Source organism: Macadamia integrifolia, chromosome 8 (assembly GCF_013358625.1).
Source record: "Macadamia integrifolia cultivar HAES 741 chromosome 8, SCU_Mint_v3, whole genome shotgun sequence".
NCBI classification, from domain to species: domain Eukaryota; kingdom Viridiplantae; phylum Streptophyta; class Magnoliopsida; order Proteales; family Proteaceae; genus Macadamia; species Macadamia integrifolia.
In genome coordinates, this window is record NC_056564.1 from 8,568,355 (window position 1) to 8,588,255 (window position 19,901).

A 19,901-nucleotide genomic window follows, 5' to 3' on the forward strand; every position below is an offset into this window, starting at 1 on the left:
TTATAGAATAAGATATATATTGATATTTTATCAATTATTGACTGTAGTTAAGTGTAATATCTTTTCAAAATTATTGATGATTTAAAAAAATAAATTAAAGTATCTTAAATCTATGAAAATTAAAGATCGTTTAAGGCTTTATTGGTACATTACCTCATTTAAGACCCGATTAGCCCGATTAGGAGAAGTCTAATTAAAGCCTGGAACCCAACTGAGCCTGACAGGACACCGACCAAGACTGACTCATTCCTCAAATAGGTAGGCCATGGTCTGAGAATATAGGCTTGCCAAGCCCAACTATGCCGTACTGAGACCAGCCCGACCCAACCGATTGACACCCCTAACTGGTTGAGTCCATCCCCAATATGGTTCTAAGTATCAGCATTTTATCGATTTAGCAAGTGTCAAATTTCGATACTTAACTCATATTGTATAAATTAAATAATATAAATCAAAAATAAAAAAATACACATTTTTTCTAAGTATCAGCATTTTATCGATTTAGCAAGTGTTTAATTCCGATACCTGATTTACACCGTATCAATTGAACAATATGGATCATAGGTCACTTTAGATTACTGGTTGAATCCATCCCAGGTATGGTTCTAAATATCGGTATTTTATCGGTTTAGCAAGTGTCAAATTTCGATACTTAACTCATATTGTATAAATTAAATAATATAAATCAAAAATAAAAAAATACACATTTTTTCTAAATAAATAAAAATATTTCTATCCGTTACTAACGAACTATACCCATCCCAATACCACGCTCTAAAACCATGATCCCAAATACAAATAATCATCACCTAAGTATAACCCACAAAATAGAACCAACAAAGGATGCTAGGCATGATTGGATTGCATGAATGAATCAAACGAAAAACCAAAAGTTTGACGACTTTTCTGGGAATCTGGGTACTGTTTGACTTCGATTTTAAAAATTTTCACCACCCCTCCAACATGAAACAGTTGGCAGTGACTGCAAAGTGTAGTTGGCACTTTGGAGGCTGAAACTGTGGTTCTGGAAAGAAGATTTAAGAAGAATCCCAGAACTATGTGAGAACCCAGAAACCATAATTGCAGCAACCACTAAAAGTACCTGCAGAAACCCTAACCTTATCTTCTTACCCAAAACCTGTTTTCCAAACTCTGGATTGGTTTTGTCTCTCTCCTTTAAAAAAATAAAAAAATAAAAAAAATAATGGAGACAATGGAGAAACCCAAATAAAAATGTGTATTTTGACATTTGGGTTTAGATATTTGTTTAGGGGCGGTCCGGCAGGCAAGCAAATGGTGGGTCTAATATGTCCCTGTCCCTCTTCTTTCCCCTCTGTATCCTGAATCTTGCCTCTCTGTGCTCAGTTGCTTGCTTATTCTTACTTGAATTTATGAATCTTTTTCATGATTTTACATCCAATAAAGTATTATTCCAGTTTTATATTATTATATTATGCGTACTCCCTTGAAATTATTATAATTATAATTATTTTTAATTTAAACAAATAGATGTTTTCTCTTTATGGTCTTACTTGTAACTTTTCTACTTTGCAAGTGGCAACTTGTTTGATTAGTTTGATAAGATTGTCTTCCCTCGTTGTATATAAATTGCTGCCTTGCATCTGTTCCGTTTATTGCTCTGCTGGGCTCATTCATACATTCTTGAGGTGGATACCCTTGTCTGGGTATTGCTGGAATCAAAGATTTCAGGTATTGCTAATACTCTTTACTTCTCTTATTCTTGGTCTTTTTCTTTCAATCTTATTGTTCAGTTGATTTGTTGAAAGCTGGAGGGGAAGATGGAGGGGGTGGGGTAAATGTGTTCAGTCATGTGAAGTGTCTTTCTCTCTCTCTCTCTCTCTCTCTCTCTCTCTCTATATATATATATATATATATATTCTGTGTGTGTGAATATTGGTTCTGTTTGATTGAAAGTTGATCCCTTTTGGAGTTCTTTCTCTTTTTTGCTTCTGTTCAGTTCAACACTTCTTTAGGAACTGGTTCAGCTTCATTCACTTGCTTCTCTGTATAATGTTTTTGTGGACATCTTCATAAACGCTTTACTTTTTTGTATGTTTAGGGATCTGCTTGAATTCTCCATAAATGGTTGATGCAGTGATTACAGGGTTTTGTTAATTGTCATGAATTTTGCTTTTGTTGCTGCCCTTTTTCACCATGCGTCGGTGGTAATAATCTGATGGGTGAGTTTGAATTTTCTCCACTTCTTGATGATATGAAATTTCAATGTTCTGGGTCTTTGGGAATACTCCTTTTATGGGCTTAAAGTTATGAATTGGGAATTTGGGATTCAGGAATGCAAATATTTTGTACTCAAAAGAAACATGGTCAATTGCAGATTTTTAATGGTTTGGCCTAAATTATTGGGTGCTTGATTTTAGTCCCCTTTGTTGTCCTCTTTTGCATATATTCTGTAATGTAAATCCAGATGTTAAGCTTTCAAGTTCCAACAGTATGCATTTTAGAACTCCACATTTTTTAGGCTTCTAGTAAGACCATATTGACTATCGTGATAAGAATTAATTGTCATAAAAAGTAATCTTCGCCCCTTTTTCATCCTGTGCCTTCTCATGGATGTTGCAGTAATATACTCTCTAAGCTAAATTTATACATTTGGTATCTGAATCTTGAACCGGGAGCCTTCTATGACAGTACATTCATTACCCTAGTTAGTTGGTGCTATCTACTGAGTGTATGGGCGACATAATCTTCATAGTATGCATGTAATGGATCAATAGGATTTTCAAATCTTTGTAAAACTACAAAGCCCAAACAAAACATCCAACTTTTAGTATATGTTTTGTGCTGCTGATGGATTGTTACTCGTGCACCTTTCATTTGTTCTGCATTGGTATCTTTCTGAGTCAATCATCAATGTCACAATAGAATACATGGTTCTTTCCTTTTTTTCAATTTTGAATGACATTTGTTTAGTTGTCATAAGCTAGGAAGTGAACTTTTATGTGTTTTCTCTTGGTTGTCTTTTCCAGAGATTCCTCGTCATAACATGAACATTCTTTTTCATGCTATCCAAATTCATATAACTTAAGAGAGTTAATAACACCATCATGGCTTACAATATACTGAAATAGGTTCCGACCATGAGCAAACATTTGTAAGCCCTCTATTGGGTAAAGGCAAGATGGATCTGCAATTTCTGAAATCTAGAAACTGGCATTTATAAACATAGAAAAAGTTATCAGAGAAATACAGTTAGAATTATAGAAAACAATGCTGAGATCAGTAGGAAACTCGAGATTGAACAGTGTAATTTCAATATGAAATGTTAAACAAATCACAGCCCCAAACCCATGTTAGTCTCGTTCAAATGGATATAAATTCAACAGAAGTAAAACAACAGATAAGTTATCGGTGGAATAGTACTTCAAGGTTTCCATGTCCCGACTCCCCCATCTAATGTCAGAAGCAGAAACATTTGCAGGCTTGGCCAGTTGACAAGTATGTGTTATCTATTTTGGTCGCATAAACTGATGTCAATTTTGTAAAATTGTAATATCATTCTCTACTGTTTCATGGATTCCATATAATTTATTCCTGAAGATGCTCTATGCTGTTGCTTTTTACAGCCTTTTTGCTGAATATAGACATTGAATTTGCCGAGTTCTAGGTGAATTACCAAAACAACAGAATAAGCAATACGGTATCTCCCAGCACCTAGCAACCATGGAAGAAGAAGGTATCTATACTAAAGATGGAACGGTAGATTATCGTAACAGACCGGCTATCAAGAAGGAAACAGGAACCTGGAAAACATGCCCCTATATCCTAGGTATTTGTCCATTTGCATCATAACTTCCAATGTTTTTGTACTTTCCGAGATTCGATCATAAGGGATTTATCACATGGAGTTCTCCACAGGTAATGAATGCTGTGAACGTTTGGCATACTATGGGATGGGCACCAACATAGTGAATTATCTCGCAACACGACTCGGCCAGGTTAATGCTTCAGCGGTTAATAATGTCACCAATTGGTCTGGAACTTGCTACATTACACCATTGATTGGAGCCTTTCTAGCTGATGCCTACCTCGGAAGATTTTGGACAATTGCCGTTTTCTCGATCATCTATGTTTTTGTAAGAATCACCTAAACAATAACTCTATTCCAAGTTTTAGGTTCTTTGATTCAACTTGGTCAAGCAACGGAAGAAACATCTGTGTGCTGTCAAAACACCAAGTTGTCCTTTTAACCTAAATAATGACAAGTTGGGTAGATCATATGAGTTGTTTGAATTTTTACGCCATGCTTTTCTGTGATATGCTATGCTTTTTCCCCTTGAAAGATAATTTGATCTTTCAATTGGATGCAGGGGATGGCATTGCTAACATTGTCAGCATCTGTGCCTGCACTAATTCCATCATCCTGCGACAGCAATGGTGTTTGCCACGCAACAACAGGACAAAGTGTCGCCTGCTTTGCAGCACTTTACCTTGTTGCTTTGGGGACTGGAGGGATTAAACCTTGTGTCTCTTCCTATGGCGCAGATCAGTTTGATGAAGCTGACGAGGCTGAGCGGAAACATAAAAATTCTTTTTTCAATTGGTTCTATTTTTCTATCAACATTGGTGCTCTTGTTGCTGCATCTGTTCTGGTCTGGATACAGATGTTTGTGGGTTGGGGATGGGGTTTTGGTATTCCAGCAGTGGCCATGGCAATTGCAGTTGTAAGTTTCTTCTCAGGTACACGGAAATTCCGGAACCAGAAACCAGGAGGCAGCCCTCTGACACGCCTTTGCCAGGTGGTCATTGCATCCTTGAAGAAATTTCGAGTTACGGTACCTACTGACAAGTCTCTTCTGTATGAGACTGCAGATGAGGAGTCTGTTGTCAAAGGAAGTCGCAAGCTTGATTACACAGATACGTTGACGTAAGTGTACTCAACCAAAGCTTCGAAACAGCCAATGGTTATCATAACTTTGTGGAGTTCTGCGATCTTATAAGTTACCAAGGTCTAATTGGAAGTGAAGTAAGGGAAAGGGAAATGAAATTAAAACAAACGTAAAATGGACTTTTCTTATATTTTTTTTTTGGTAGAAACTTTTCTTATATTTAACAATGATGAATGAGCTCTTTAGCTTTGATTAATTTTATGCTGTGTGTTTCGAAACTCTGGGATTCAATTGCAAACTTCTATTGTTTTGCATGTGATGTTTTCTGCAGTTTCTTAGACAAAGCAGCAGTTGAGACAGAGAAAGATCACATCAAGGGCTCAATTGATCCATGGAGACTCTGCTCGGTGACTCAAGTCGAAGAGCTCAAGTGCATTATACGAATGCTTCCTGTATGGGCCACTGGCATAATCTTTTCTGCCGTATATGCTCAGATGAGCACCATGTTTGTCTTGCAAGGCGACACCATGGACATTCACATGGGCCCGAACTTTGAAATCCCCCCAGCATCTCTCTCCATCTTTGACACCATCAGTGTACTTATCTGGGTTCCAATTTATGACCGCCTTATTATCCCATTTGTCAGAAGATTCACTGGGCACAAACATGGATTCACTCAACTCCAACGGATGGGAATCGGCCTTTTCATCTCAATATTTTCCATGGTGGCTGCAGCAATTCTGGAGGTGATGAGACTTCGCATGATTAGGCAGCACAACTATTACGATCCTACTAAGCCCCTACCAATGTCAGTATTTTGGCAGATCCCACAATACTTTCTCATTGGATGTTCAGAAGTGTTCACCTTCATTGGGCAGTTGGAGTTCTTCTATGAGCAAGCACCTGATTCCATGCGCAGCCTGTGCTCTGCTCTCTCACTCTTAACAGTGGCCCTAGGGAACTACTTAAGCACAGTACTAGTTAACATTGTTACTAGTATCACAACAAAGAATGGAAATCCTGGCTGGATACCAGCCAATTTGAACAGGGGTCACATTGACTACTTCTTTTGGTTCTTGGCCATCCTGAGTATTTTGAACTTGATAGTTTATATCTTCATTGCAAGGTGGTTCACCTATAAGAAGGCTGTTGGGGAATTTCGTAAATAGTTACATAATCTTATGCTACAATGAAAAGATTGATAGGTTTCATCAGTATACGTGTACTCAAAAAAAAAAACTTGTACTCTCTTTCTTTATTGAGGTTAGCAGTCTTAATTGTATTTGTATTGGTGCTTCTATACTTTCTAGTTCTCACTGATTCTGATGGTTGGAGTTTAAGGAGTCGTAACACTTTCAGGGTCCAGCACCAGAAAAAAATGTTGGCTTTTAAAGACCAAAGAATCAGGAATGGAGAACGTGTTCTTTACACTCTCAAATAAATGTAATACAGTTACAATTGATCACTGCAATTCACTGGAGTCTCTTAACAATTTTGAGTTTCTTTCACGGACATTGTAATTTGGGTTTAGTCCAGGTTGAAGGTGGTCTTAATCATATTAGCAATTTCAGGATATCTGTTAATTCAAATCTTCAGCTTGGGGAGTTTGTACCCATGAAGTAAGGCACCAGGATATGTCATAGTCAGGAGAGCTAAAAAAAAAACATACTAATTGATCAGCTTCCCACTTCCTATTTCCCGCAAAGGCTGCAAGGCTAGGATATGTTATAGTCAGGAGAGCGCTAGTCTCACAGGCTTTGAAATGAATGAAATGCAATACAATGCATTAATGAGTGGTGAAAGTTGGGGCCACAGATTTATAGATGAAAGAACAGAGTCTCTCCCCAGTGCTATGGACATACTCACAACAGCCTGGCTGAAAAACACCAAAGACCATCCTAGTCTGGGATTGCCAAGTTTAAATTCATGCGTTCTGATCAGTTGTAAACTTGGAAATCTCATCAGGCATACTGTTGTACTTCCAAGATAAATAGGTTTTAAAATACAAGGCCAGGCTACTTGCATCATCAAGTCAATCAGCAACATTTTGGCTTTGCAATTCTTATGCTCTTGTTGGAAGAGCTGGATTATTAAGGACCCACCACCCAGCTTGGGTAAGTAGCATGGACACCCCACCCCGGATTACATCAAAGAGTAAATTGTTTACCGATTACTTTCAGTCAAGGAGAGCGGAGTTTTGCTAACAGATGCATTCTGTGGCCTGAGGAGTCAGAATCCCTTCATCTCATCATGATGCACCCCTCACATCTACCTTGTATTGTTGATGAAGGTAGATTTACATTGGTCCTTTCCAGGATCTTTCAAGACTCATCTTCATTGTTGGAGATTCAGTCTTTTTAGCAGGAAGGACAGAGTGTGAGGAGCATGATTCCCCAAGATAATAAAGCTTAGCGTTGATATGTCTGAAGGAAACAAGAAATGGCAGAATGTTTTTTAAGGTGTTTCTCATACTAGAGATTAAGCTATGAGAGCAATGTGGAACTTCTTAATTACTTGGCAGTGGGTTTTCCCTGATTTTTCAAATGGAACTAAAGAGGTTGAAGGACAACTGGGTCATATGATCTTATAAACCAGGTATTTAATTTTGATGGGTTTGGTGTCTTCATGGCACTAGCTGAAAACTGGGTTCGATTTTCACATGGTTTCTCAGAAAAAAAAAATTGTGCACTGCTGATTCAGTTTGTAGTTTCCCAATCAGTTGAAGCATAAGCTGTGAACCTTGCTATACTTATAGTGGAAATCAAGGTATTGAGTTGTTAATGATTGAGATTGGACTAGTGAGTTAGATGGCAAATGGCATGTGAAAGTGGGGGGAATAGTGAAGGGAACTAACCTGCAAAGAAGAGAAGATGATCCCATTTCTTCCTGGGTAGGGCCTTGAATGAAACAGATTCAATGGTTCATCATCAACAAATACGATCAGAATCAAGGCTTTGTAAAGGGTATGCTTGTCTTCCACAGTTCCACCAAAATATACAATAATAGGGGTATGCTTGTCTTCCAGTTTCTTCCGTGAAGAAGTGTGAATTAACTGAAACCCTGTATCGTCCCTGCAAATTAGAGTTTGAAGATTACAGAGCTATCAAGTCAACGAATGGTTTTGGGTTATTGTAGGGAGATGCAAAAACTGAGAAAAAGTCACCTGAGATTGTCCCAAAGTGGTAGTTTTGGATCCTCCCTCGACCCTGTGATCAAGCCTACAATAGGAGTTAAATCGATTAACTTTTGATTGATCTTTGAGAAGATAGTACTTGAAAAGATCAATTCAATGAAATAATAATCAGATAATAACAATGGGTTTTTCTCAATTTCTGTGATTCTTGTTGTTTAGGATGTTGGGATCTCCAGCATTGTTCTTCATTACTCACACTAATTGCAGTCACAAACTCTCATGGGGAGATAGACACGCAATCCCAATCAAGAGGGCTAGCGAGAAAAGATAAACAATAATTAGGTAGAATTTGTTAAGCCTCTTCTGGGTAATGGTGTCAAACGTGGGTCTGAATACGGTTTTGAGTTTTTCTAGTTTTTAGTCCAAGGGGTGTGTATGATGACTCTGATCTGTCCCTGTACCTCCCCCTTTCCTCTCTGTGATAGGTGGCTTGCTTATTCATTCTTGACGTTAACTATTAAGAATCCTTTTCTCCTACGAAAAAGGCAAAAAAAACTATTAAGAATCTTTTTCATGATTCTCTTTCCACTCCAATCATTATTTAGAATCATTGACTTTTTTTTCCTAACAAATTAGAATCATTGACGAAGAAAAACGAAAAATTAAAGCAAAACGTTACATCCACTAAAGTCTTTATTCATATTATTATACTGGGAATGCATACTCCCTTGAATTATTTTATTTTGGGTCAATTATTAATTTATTATCACTCTCTTAACTACGTTCACACTTGGTTTATATTTATTAAAACTTTTATATCTTAAACATTTTTTCTGATACTCCCTCCTTTCTAGCTTTATCCCTTTAAATGTCTAGATGTAAGGGTTATCAGAAAAAGGAGTTTAGTGTAAGGGAGTTTTAGTAAATATAGGCTAAGAATAGGGGAATGATAGTAATTGTCGCTTGTATGTTTTGCTTTAATATAGTACAGAGAGAAGCACTCTTCCTGGTCTTACTTAAATTTTTCTACTTCGCAAGTGGCAACTTGTTTGATTAATTTGATATGATTGTCTTCCCTCGTTGTATATAAATTGCTGCCTTGCTTCTGTTCCGTTTATTGCTCTGCTGCCTTCATTCATTTCTTCTTGAGGTGGATACCCTTTTCTGGGTATTGCTGGAATCTAAGGTTTCAGGTATTACTAATACTCTTACTTCTTGTATTCTTGGTCTTTTTCTTTCAATCTTATTGTTCAGTTGATTGTTGAAAGCCGGAGGGGAAGATGGAGGGGTGTGGGGTGGATGGATGTGTTTAGTCATGTGAAGTTTCTTGGAAATCCCATGGCCATTTTTGAAACCCTCTCTCTCTTCCTTCTTGAACTATTTCTGTGTGTGGGAATATTGGTTCTGTTTGATTGAAAGTTGATCCCTTTTGAAGTTTCTTTTTTTATTTTGCTTCAATCCAGTTTTGAACGGTTCAGCTTCATTCACTTGCTTCTCTGCATAATATTTTTGTGGACATCTTCATATACACATGCTTTTTTGTATGTATATTGGTCTGCTTGAATTCTCCATAAATGCTTGATGCAGTGATTACAGGGTTTTGTTAGTTGTCATGAATTTTGCTTCTGCTGCTGCCCTTTTTCACCATGCCTCAGGAGGGAGTGAATAATCTGATGGGTGATTTTGAAATTTCTCCACTTCTTGAGGAATTGAAATTTCAACGTTCTGGGTCTTTGGGATTACTCCTTTTTATGGGCTTAAAAGATATGAATTGGGAATATTTTGTCTGTTCACTTCCAGACTTTTAATGGTTTGGCCTAAATTATTGGGTGTTTGACTTTAGTCCCCCTTTGTTGTCCTCTTTTTGCATAGATTCTGTAATGTAAATCCAGATTTTAGGCTTTCAATTTCTAACATTATGTGTTTTAGGACTCCGCATTTTTTAGGCTTCTACTGAGACCATACTGATTATCTTGATAGGAATTAATTGTCATATAAAGTAGGGTAATTTCTCCTTTATTTCACGTTGTGCTTTGTCATGGATGTTGCAGTGGTTTCTCAAATCTATTTAAAACTAAAAGCCTGAAACATCCAACTTTTAGTACATGTTTTGTGCTGCTAATGGATTGCAATTCCTGCACCTTTAATTTGTTATGCATTGGTATCCTTCTGAGTCAATCAGCTACGTCACAATACACTACACCACTCTTTCCATTTTTTCAACTTTGGAATGACGTTTTGCTTTAAGTTTAGTTGCAATAAGCTAGGAAGTGAACTTTTGATTGTTTCCTCTTGGTTGCCTTTTCCAGAGGTTTCATATCACATCAGGGATCTTCTTTATCATGCTATCCAACTTTCTATAACTTAAGAGAGTAAAAATAACACCATCATGGCTTACAATACACTGATATAGGTTCCAACCATGAGCAAACATTTGTGAGCCCTTTTTGGGTAAAGGCAAGATGGATCTGCAATTTCTGAAATCTAGAAACTGGCATGTATAAACATAGAAAAAGTTATCAGAGAGAGAGAGAGAGAGAGAGAGAGAGAGAGAGAGAGAGAGAGTATGACATCCTGTAATATCTACAACTGTTAGAATTATAGAAAACAATGCTGAGATCAGTAGGAAACTCTAGATTGAACAGTGTAATTTCAAACTCATGTTAAAGAGAGAGAGAGAGAGAGAGAGAGAGAGAGAGAGAGGTATGACATCCTGTAATATCTACAACTGTTAGAATTATAGAAAACAATGCTGAGATCAGTAGGAAACTCTAGATTGAACAGTGTAATGTCAAACTCATGTTAGACTCATTCCGAATGGATATAAATTCAACAGAAGTAAAACAACGGATAAGGTCATCGGTGGAATAGTACTTCAAGGTTTCCTTGTCCTGACTCCCCCATCTTGTGCCAGAAGCGAAAACATTTCCAGGCTTGGCTAGTTGACAAGTATGTGTTTTCTAGTTTGGTTGCATAAACTGATGTTAACTTTTGTAAATTGTGATATCATTCTTTACTGTTTCATGAATTCCATATGATATATTCATGAAGATGCTCTACACTGTTGCTTTGTACAGCCTTTTGCTGAATATAGACATCGAATTTGCTAAGTTCTAGGTGAATTACCAAAACAACAGAATAAGCAATACAGTATACCCCAGCATCTAGCAACCATGGCAGAAGAAGATATCTATGCTAAAGATGGAACGGTTGATTATCGTAAGAGACCAGCAATCAAGAAGGAAACAGGAACCTGGAAAGCTTGCCCCTTTATCCTAGGTATTTGTCCAGCTTTTCCATAACTTCCAGTCTTCTTGTACTTTCTGAGATTCAATCATAAGGGATTTATCACATTGATTTCTCCACAGGTAATGAATGCTGTGAACGTTTGGCATACTATGGGATGAGCACCAACCTTGTGAATTATCTCTTGAAACGACTCGGCCAGGGTACTGCTTCATCTGCTAATAATGTCACTAATTGGTCTGGAACTTGCTACATTACACCATTGATTGGAGCCTTTCTAGCTGATGCCTACCTCGGAAGATATTGGACAATTGCCATTTTCTCGATCATCTATGTTTTTGTAAGATTCACCTAAACAATAACTCTATTCCAAATTTTAAGTTCTTAGATTCAACTTGGTCAAGCAACAGAAGAAACATCTGTGTGGTGTCAGAACACCAATTTGTCCTTGTAACCTAAATCTTGACAAGTTGGTTAGGTCATTTCAGATGTTTGCCTAAACAGCATTATATTTAGTTCATGCATTTCTGTGATATGCTATGTTTTTCCCCCCTGGAAAGATAATTTAATCTTTTAATTTGATGCAGGGGCTGACATTGCTAACGTTGTCAGCATCTGTGCATGGACTAGTTCCATCATCCTGCGACAGCAATGGTGTTTGCCACCCAACAATAGGACAAAGTGTCATCTGCTTTGCAGCACTTTACATTATTGCTCTGGGGACTGGAGGGATCAAGCCTTGTGTCTCCTCCTTTGGTGCAGATCAGTTTGATGAAGCTGACGAGGCTGAGCGGAAACATAAAAATTCTTTCTTCAATTGGTTTTATTTTTCTATCAACATCGGTGCTCTTGTTGCTGCTTCTGTTTTGGTGTATATACAGATGCATGTGGGATGGGGATGGGGTTTTGGTATTCCAGCAGTGGCAATGGCAATTGCAGTTGTGAGTTTCTTCTCAGGTACACGGAGGTTTCGGAACCAGAAACCAGGAGGTAGCCCTCTGACACGCCTTTGCCAGGTGATCGTTGCATCCTTGAAGAAATTTCAAGTTACAGTACCTGCTGATAAGTCTCTTCTGTATGAGACTGCAGATGAGGAGTCTGTTGTCAAAGGAAGTCGCAAGCTTGATCACACAAATACGTTGACGTAAGTGTACTCAACCCAAGCTTCAAAACAACCAATGGTTATCACAACTTGTGAAGTTTTGCAATCTTATTGGTTTTCAAGGTCTAATTGGAAAATGAAATTAAAAAAAAAAAAAACATAAAATGGACTTTTCTTATATTTTAACAATGATTCTGTAACTAACTGAAATACTTTTTAAATCTAGTAATTAGGTTTGAGCAAGGGTTCTCCACGCCGACATTGTGGGGGAAATTTCCCCCGCCACACCAATGGCAATGTGGGAAATGGTTTGATCCTCATCTTCCCCACTAGAAAAGTTTAATTGCCATTTTTTGTAAGATTTTCAATTTATTGATTACAAAAGTCTCCGTTTTCCTTTTTTAATCACTTATCTTCATTTCCCTTTACTTGAAAAAAGATGGAGCCTAAAGAAACTAAAGGCACTCAACCAAATGTTTTCAATGCATGGGAAAAGGATGACCTAGATTATTTTTATGCATTCTTTCTAGTATAGACTGCGTACTGACCTCTCTTTCTATAGTTGGTGAATGAGCTCTTTAGCTTTGATTAATTTTATTGTGTTTTTATTACTTTGGGATTTAATTGCAAACTTCTATTGTTTTGCATGTGATGTTATCTGCAGTTTCTTGGACAAAGCAGCAGTTGGGACAGAGAAAGATCAGATCAAGGGCTCAGTTAATCCATGGAGACTCTGCTCGGTGACTCAAGTTGAGGAGCTCAAGTGCATTATACGAATGCTTCCTGTATGGGCCACCGGCATAATCTTTTCTACTGTATATGCTCAGATGAGCACCATGTTTGTCTTGCAAGGAGACACCATGGACATTCACATGGGACCACACTTTACAATCCCCCCAGCATCTCTCTCCATCTTTGACACAATCAGTGTGCTTATCTGGGTTCCAATTTATGACTTCCTTATTGTCCCATTTGTCAGAAGATTCACTGGGCACAAACATGGATTCACTCAACTCCAACGGATGGGAATCGGCCTTTTCATCTCAATCTTTTCCATGGTGGCTGCAACAATTCTGGAGGTAAAGAGACTTCACATGGTTAGGCAGCGCAACCTATACGATGCTGATGATACCATACCAATGTCAGTATTTTGGCAGATCCCACAATACTTCCTCATTGGATGTTCAGAGGTGTTCACCTTCATTGGGCAGTTGGAGTTCTTCTATGAGCAAGCACCTGATTCCATGCGGAGCCTGTGCTCCGCTCTCTCACTCACAACAATAGCCCTTGGGAACTTCTTGAGCACACTACTAGTTAACATTGTTACTAGTATCACAAAAAGGAATGGAAATCCTGGCTGGATACCAGACAATTTGAACCGGGGTCACATTGACTACTTCTTTTTGCTCTTGGCCATCATGAGTATTGTGAACTTGATAGTTTATATCTTCATTGCAAGGTGGTTCACCTATAAAAAGGCTGTTGGGGAATTTCGTAAATAGTTACATGATCTTATGCTTCAATGAAACGATTGATAGGTTTCACAAGTATACTTGTACCCTCTTTCTGTATTGAGGGTAGCAGTCTTGATTGTATTTTTATAGGTGCTTTTGTACTTTTTAGTTCTTACTGTTTCTGATGGTCGGAGTTTAAGGAGTAGTAAAATTTTCAGGGGCCAGCACTAGAAAAAAAAAATGTTGGCTTTTGAAGACCAAAGAATCAAGAATGGAGAACTTGTTCTTTGCACTCTCAAATAAATGTAAAACAGCTACAATTCATCACTGCAATTCACTGGTGTCTCTTAACAGTTTTGAATTTCTTTCATAGACATAGTAATTTGGGTAGTCCAGGTTGAAGGTGGTGTTAGTCATATTAATAATTTCAGGGGATCTTGTTAATTCTAAACTGTGGACCTTACTATACTTATTGTGGAAATCAAGGTATTGAGTGATTAATGATTGAGATTGGACTAGTGGGTTAAATGGCAAATGGCATGTGAAAGTGGGGGGAATAGTGAAGGGAACTTAACCTGCAAAGAAAGGAAGATGATCCCATTCCTTCCTGGGTAGGGCCTTGAATGAACCAGATTCAATGTTTCATCATCAACAAATATGATCAGAATCAAGGCTTTGTAAAGGGTATGCTTGTCTTCCACAGTTACACCAAAATATAAAATTATAAGGGTATGCTTGTCTTCCAGTTTCTTCCGTGAAGAAGTGTGAATTAACTGAAACCCTGTATCCTCCCTGCAAATTAAAATTTGAAGATTACAGAGCTATTAAGTCAACGAATGGTTTTGGGTTATGGTAGCGTGTTCCCAAGGTAGTAGTTTAGGGTCGAGACATTGTCGGGTGGGCTGCTGAGGCCGTTTTGGATGCTCTGGCTCACACTCTGGTGCTCATGACCCTTGCAATCTGAAATCCAAGTCGACCGGAGATCAAGCCCACAATAGAAGTTGACCGATTAACTTTTTGATTGATCCTTTAGAATATAGTCCTCAAAGGATCAATTGAATGAAATGATAACCACATGGTAATAGAGGTGCCCTATTTTTACTGTTTAGTATATCGAGAGCTCCAGCATTATACTTCTTTCTTCATGATAATTGCAGTCGCAAACTCAAACAGGGAGACACCCTCTCCCCAGTCAAGAGGGCTAGCGAGCAAAGATGACATTGTTATATCTGCATCATTATATACTTATAGTGGGCTGGCTTGTTCAACTTTTAATTTAACCAGAGTCAGTATGAGTGAAAAGAAATGGTTCTTCAGATTTCAGTGTAGGAGGAACACTTCTGTTGCAGACGATTCAAAGATGGAATACAGATTAGCCCAATAAAATAAACCCAAATTCCTCAAATTAAAAGATTCTTAGCCTTTTGGGGGGTAAAGATTCTTAGGATTCAAGAAATCAATGAGTTGGTAATTGGTATAAATTATTATTAGTATCAATAACTTCCCATATTTGAGATTGATTGATTGTTCTGGGCCAGTCATGATCCTCTGCATATGTGACAACTGCCGCTTAAGAATTGGAACTTAGAAGGACAAATCCTGCTCAACAGAGCTTGAAATTAAGTTAAATCGATCTTTATTGGGTTTTTATTGTTTTTTCAGATTTGGATCATTCGATCGGTATAAGTCGGTTTGATTGGTTTCACTTTTTATTGGTTTTTAAAAACCCTAAAATCTTATTTTTCCGTACAAGCTCCATTTTGATTTTTCACACCCGCTACCTCTCTGGCCTTGGTTGGGTTAACTAAAGAGGAGAAGAGATGCCAACCCATCACAGGCACAGCGATATATAAATAGAAACAAGGGATTTGGTTTAGTACTGATAGTGTTTTCTGGGAATGGAATTAATGCATATTACGGTCATTACCAAAAATAAAACAAGGTGACAGTCATTTCCTAGCTTGACTCTCTCTCTCTCTCGCTCTCCCTCTCTTTCTCTCTTTCTCTTCTGTATAACTAAGGGGAAATGAAGCTTTCTCTTTTACTATTAGACCTGCTGCGTCTGGATTTCTCAGGTTCCAATGGTGGTATAAGGTATTCTCTCCCATCCTCCAAAAACACTAAACACTCACACACAGTCTCTATTTTGGTTACTTATAAAACAATAAAAAGAAAGCAGAAAGGTTGTGGTCTGCTACCCACTACCCAGTTTTTGTTTCTTCTGAAGCAATATTGTAATCCTATACTTTTCTCCGTTGTTGGAGTAAGAAACTATGAATTATATTTTATATCTGAAGTCAGACTCCGTTTGTTAGATTGCTATGACTTTCTCCACTTATTGGATTATAAACAAATCAAAACAAGAAAAGGGAGAAGCAAAAAAAATTTAAATGGACTTCTGATGAATCTTTTATAATAGATCTCTGGAATCTTTCTTTTGGGTTATGCCTCTGTTGTAACTAAATCAATATCCTGTGGGTATTACAGAGTTTCTACTGTATCTGTTTTTTTTTTTTTTTTTTTATAGATTCATGTGTTCTGAACTCGAATCTTATTTTATTCTCTTTGTAATCTGTATTATTAAATATAAAATAGCAAACTGGCTCTGAGTCAAACCTTACGTAGTCTTTTAACTCTTTAGATCATCTACTTACCATGTAAGATCTTTTTTATCTTTCCAATGTCTTTGATATGATTATTTGGGTATTGATGATTTTAGATAAATAGTTCTAGACCTATAGTATTGCTCAGTCATTTGTGGTAATATGGTAAATCTTCAAGGTTAACCCCCTCACTTCTGCTAGGAACAATAGTTTTGGATGTTCAGCTTCTCATGAAACTCATTGTTGATTTATAAGCAACACAAAGAGTGCCAAAATATTTTTATCGTGATGATCGTAAGAAGAGAAAAATCTCAACTAATAATTTGGACTTAAATCCTCTGCAATTCCTAATAATTTTCCTCTGTTGCTTATCCTTTGTCATTGATGTCTCACTTTCCTAGTTCTATGCCTGGCCTTTGTTATAATGTGGTTGATTGAAATCAAGATGGTAGACTAAATTTGTAAATGATCATAACCCTTGATACTATATAGTTTCTGCAAGATAGGCATGTGCACTCTCTAGTATTTCTACTACCTGTGTCATTCTACTGAATACTGATCATTAGATTCATGGAAAATTGTAGGTAGTATCAGGAAAGAACATCTATAAAGTACACAAAACAGGGTACCTGATACATCAGCTGTGAGAGACCAAACCAATGGCAGTAGACGAAATCTATACAGGAGATGGAACAACAGACAGACATAAAAATCCAGCCATTAGGAAGGAAACTGGAAGATGGAAGGCTTGTTATTTCATCCTTGGTATGGTTTTCTGCCCACCTGCTGTCATGGTATCCTCTGTAGTTCTTTTGTTGGATCTTATTATTCTGACATCCTTGACACTTCTAACTGCTCTCACAGGGAATGAGGGCTGTGAAAGGTTGGCATACTATGGCATGAGCACTAATCTGGTAAACTATCTTCAGAGTCGTCTAAATCAAGGAAATGTCACCGCATCAAATAATGTCACAAATTGGTCTGGAACCTGCTATGTTACACCACTGCTTGGAGCCTTTCTAGCTGATGCTTATCTGGGAAGATATTGGACTATTGCCATTTTTTCTATTTTGTACTGTTTGGTAAGAATTTTTTCGAACACAAAAAAAATGTGGTTGAAAGTTTTGAATGAATGATAGAGTTTTAATGGTTTGAATTTATAGATCACCATTGTCTGATATTTTCAGTCAGCTGGGAACCCATTAATGTGGTTGAAAGTTTTGAATGAATGATAGAGTTTTAATGGTTTGAATTTATAGATCACCATTGTCTGATATAGTGAGTCTTTGGAGATTCCCCTATCCCCCTTCCTCTCTTCTTATTGATCATCACTGACTGAAAACACTGACATGATATCGATTGGCTGTAGGGAATGTCACTGTTGACACTGTCTGCAGCTGTACCTGGATTGAAGCCATCCTGCAATCATGATGGTGTTTGCCACCCTACACAGCCTCAGGTTTCAGTTTTCTTTCTGGCACTTTACCTCATTGCTCTTGGGACTGGTGGAATCAAACCGTGTGTTTCCTCCTTTGGAGCAGATCAGTTTGATGAGACTGACGAGGATGAGAAGAAAAAGAAGAGCTCCTTCTTCAACTTCTTTTACTTGTCAATCAATATTGGTGCTCTTATTGCTTCTTCAGTGCTGGTTTGGATACAAATGAATGTTGGCTGGGGATGGGGTTTTGGGGTCCCAGCTGTTGCCATGGCTATTGCAGTTTTTAGTTTCTTTTCAGGAACTCATTTGTACCGCCATCAGAGGCCTGGAGGCAGCCCCTTGACAAGAATTTTGCAGGTCATAGTTGCATCCTTCAGGAAAATCCAGGTAGAAATTCCTTCAGATGAGTCCCTTCTTTTTGAGACTGCAGACCAGGTGTCATCTATCCAAGGAAGCCGCAAACTTGATCACACTAAAGCGATGAAGTAAGTTAATTGAAAAATAAGTTTTAAAAGCTCTATAAAGTTCCATGTCATGTTTATTTGTTTTGCATTCCATATAAAATCCAATGCATAGCCCAATTCAAGTTTTTCTTTCAATTCCAAAAGTAATTTTCTACCTTTACTGCAGCTTCTGCTTGTATTACCAAGCAGAGCTTGAATTTGGAGCATTGCTTCATTCACCTGGATGGTTCATCAATTTAGTTGCAATTATCTGCTTGTCCCTCTATATCTAACTTCAGTCTTCTTCAGTTTCTTTAACAAGGCTGCTGTGGAGACTCTGGAGGATCGGAACAAAGGCTCGGTGAATCCATGGAGACTCTGCACAGTCACCCAAGTGGAGGAGCTCAAGTCCATAATACGAGTACTACCTATATGGGCTAGCGGCATTGTCTTTTCAGCCGTCTATAGCCAGATGAGCACCATGTTTGTATTACAAGGAAACACCATGGATCCACACATTGGTCCCAATTTCAAGATCCCTTCAGCTTCACTTTCCATCTTCGACACCATCAGTGTCATCTTCTGGGCCCCAGTCTATGACCGAATTATCGTTCAACTGGCAAGAAGGTACACTGGCCACAAAAATGGCTTCACCCAGCTTCAAAGGATGGGAATTGGCCTTGTCATCTCCGTTTTCGCCATGTTGGCTGCAGGCATTATAGAGGTTTCAAGGCTCAATATGGTGAGGAAGCATAACTACTATGACCTCGAGTTCCTGCCCATGTCAATCTTCTGGCAGATTCCACAGTACTTCCTCATTGGATGTGCAGAGGTGTTTACCTTCATTGGGCAGCTGGAGTTCTTCTATGATCAGGCACCTGATGCCATGAGAAGTATGTGTTCGGCTCTCTCACTCACAACTGCTGCTCTAGGGAACTACCTAAGCACTTTGCTTGTAACCATTATCACAAAAGTGACCACTAGGCATGGTAGCCTTGGTTGGATACCAGATAACTTGAACAGGGGTCACCTCGACTATTTCTACTGGCTCTTAGCTGCGCTGAGTGTGGTCAACTTTCTGGTATATCTGTGGATTGCCAAGTGGTATACCTATAAGAAGGTGGCTGGGTCTTCGAGTTGATAATTTCTGCACCCAGCCATATATGATATGAAGTTCATGTAATGCTTATCTGAAGTTGAGTAGGTACTAGTGCATTATAGTTCTGTTTCTACTGAAATCTTAGTTTTCATTTCAGTACTCTTCAGAGATTATGTGATTGTTTGTGAATAGGTTAATGAAGTGTTCAGTTTCTAGTCTAGATTGAAATGACAGATCAATTCTCTCTTAACCAGAATTGTTAGAAGTTCTACCTCTTTAGTACCAGGCACAACATTTCTGCTCAAGGTTTTTGCTGTCCTTTTTTGTGTTTAATCAGAAGAGAAAATTCTTTCAAGATTTCTGTTAGCCTGATTCCTTGGCCAGAGACTTGGATCTGATTAAATTTCCTTAATGAGGACGATAATAGAGGTGGAAGAGAGACTACTTATGGACCATGTTTTTGGATATCAATGTGTGCCAACGCAAACTATGTTGTGAAATGAATCTGGACTTAT

General features: G+C 38.0%; 3 protein-coding genes across 15 annotated transcripts; all 3 read left to right on the plus strand.

The window, feature by feature from the left end:
- The first annotated feature begins 971 nt into the window (after window positions 1-971).
- Window positions 972-6,306, plus strand: LOC122086999 (protein NRT1/ PTR FAMILY 8.1-like). Of its 9 annotated transcripts, none has more exons than XM_042655945.1 (6): window positions 972-1,710; window positions 2,081-3,477; window positions 3,606-3,808; window positions 3,898-4,115; window positions 4,350-4,906; window positions 5,200-6,306. In XM_042655945.1, the coding sequence occupies exons 3-6, from the start codon at window positions 3,703-3,705 to the stop codon at window positions 6,035-6,037; spliced, it is 1,719 nt and encodes a 572-aa protein (XP_042511879.1). In that variant the 5' UTR covers window positions 972-1,710; window positions 2,081-3,477; window positions 3,606-3,702; the 3' UTR covers window positions 6,038-6,306. The 9 variants fall into 9 exon arrangements, with proteins under 9 accessions (XP_042511879.1, XP_042511878.1, XP_042511875.1 ...); XM_042655944.1 differs by having other exon boundaries at window positions 2,081-2,201; XM_042655941.1 differs by having other exon boundaries at window positions 2,081-2,201; window positions 3,647-3,808.
- Window positions 6,307-8,907: 2,601 nt separating this feature from the next.
- Window positions 8,908-14,156, plus strand: LOC122087001 (protein NRT1/ PTR FAMILY 8.1-like). 4 transcript variants are annotated; one of them, XM_042655950.1, is made up of 5 exons: window positions 8,908-9,194; window positions 11,079-11,280; window positions 11,370-11,587; window positions 11,835-12,391; window positions 13,014-14,156. In XM_042655950.1, the coding sequence occupies exons 2-5, from the start codon at window positions 11,175-11,177 to the stop codon at window positions 13,849-13,851; spliced, it is 1,719 nt and encodes a 572-aa protein (XP_042511884.1). In that variant the 5' UTR covers window positions 8,908-9,194; window positions 11,079-11,174; the 3' UTR covers window positions 13,852-14,156. The 4 variants fall into 4 exon arrangements, with proteins under 4 accessions (XP_042511884.1, XP_042511885.1, XP_042511886.1 ...); XM_042655951.1 differs by having other exon boundaries at window positions 11,113-11,280; XM_042655952.1 differs by having other exon boundaries at window positions 11,119-11,280.
- A 1,248-nt stretch (window positions 14,157-15,404) lies between these two features.
- LOC122085981 (protein NRT1/ PTR FAMILY 8.1-like) lies at window positions 15,405-19,606 on the plus strand. 2 transcript variants are annotated; one of them, XM_042654623.1, is made up of 5 exons: window positions 15,405-15,745; window positions 16,991-17,171; window positions 17,271-17,488; window positions 17,776-18,329; window positions 18,597-19,606. In XM_042654623.1, the coding sequence occupies exons 2-5, from the start codon at window positions 17,066-17,068 to the stop codon at window positions 19,426-19,428; spliced, it is 1,710 nt and encodes a 569-aa protein (XP_042510557.1). In that variant the 5' UTR covers window positions 15,405-15,745; window positions 16,991-17,065; the 3' UTR covers window positions 19,429-19,606. The 2 variants fall into 2 exon arrangements, with proteins under 2 accessions (XP_042510557.1, XP_042510555.1); XM_042654621.1 differs by lacking the exon at window positions 15,405-15,745 and adding an exon at window positions 15,752-15,897.
- Window positions 19,607-19,901: the final 295 nt, after the last annotated feature.

Coding starts and splice junctions, on each gene's coding strand:
- LOC122086999 (XM_042655941.1), top strand. Junction 4,116..4,349: donor TCTCGATCATCTATGTTTTT/GTAAGAATCACC, acceptor AATTGGATGCAG/GGGATGGCATTGCTAACATT. Junction 4,907..5,199: donor GATTACACAGATACGTTGAC/GTAAGTGTACTC, acceptor TGTTTTCTGCAG/TTTCTTAGACAAAGCAGCAG.
- LOC122085981 (XM_042654623.1), top strand. CDS start 17,066: ATGGCAGTAGACGAAATCTATACAGGAGATGGAACAACAGACAGACAT. Junction 17,172..17,270: donor GGCTTGTTATTTCATCCTTG/GTATGGTTTTCT, acceptor CTGCTCTCACAG/GGAATGAGGGCTGTGAAAGG. Junction 17,489..17,775: donor TTTCTATTTTGTACTGTTTG/GTAAGAATTTTT, acceptor GATTGGCTGTAG/GGAATGTCACTGTTGACACT.
- LOC122087001 (XM_042655950.1), top strand. CDS start 11,175: ATGGCAGAAGAAGATATCTATGCTAAAGATGGAACGGTTGATTATCGT. Junction 11,281..11,369: donor AGCTTGCCCCTTTATCCTAG/GTATTTGTCCAG, acceptor ATTTCTCCACAG/GTAATGAATGCTGTGAACGT. Junction 11,588..11,834: donor TCTCGATCATCTATGTTTTT/GTAAGATTCACC, acceptor AATTTGATGCAG/GGGCTGACATTGCTAACGTT.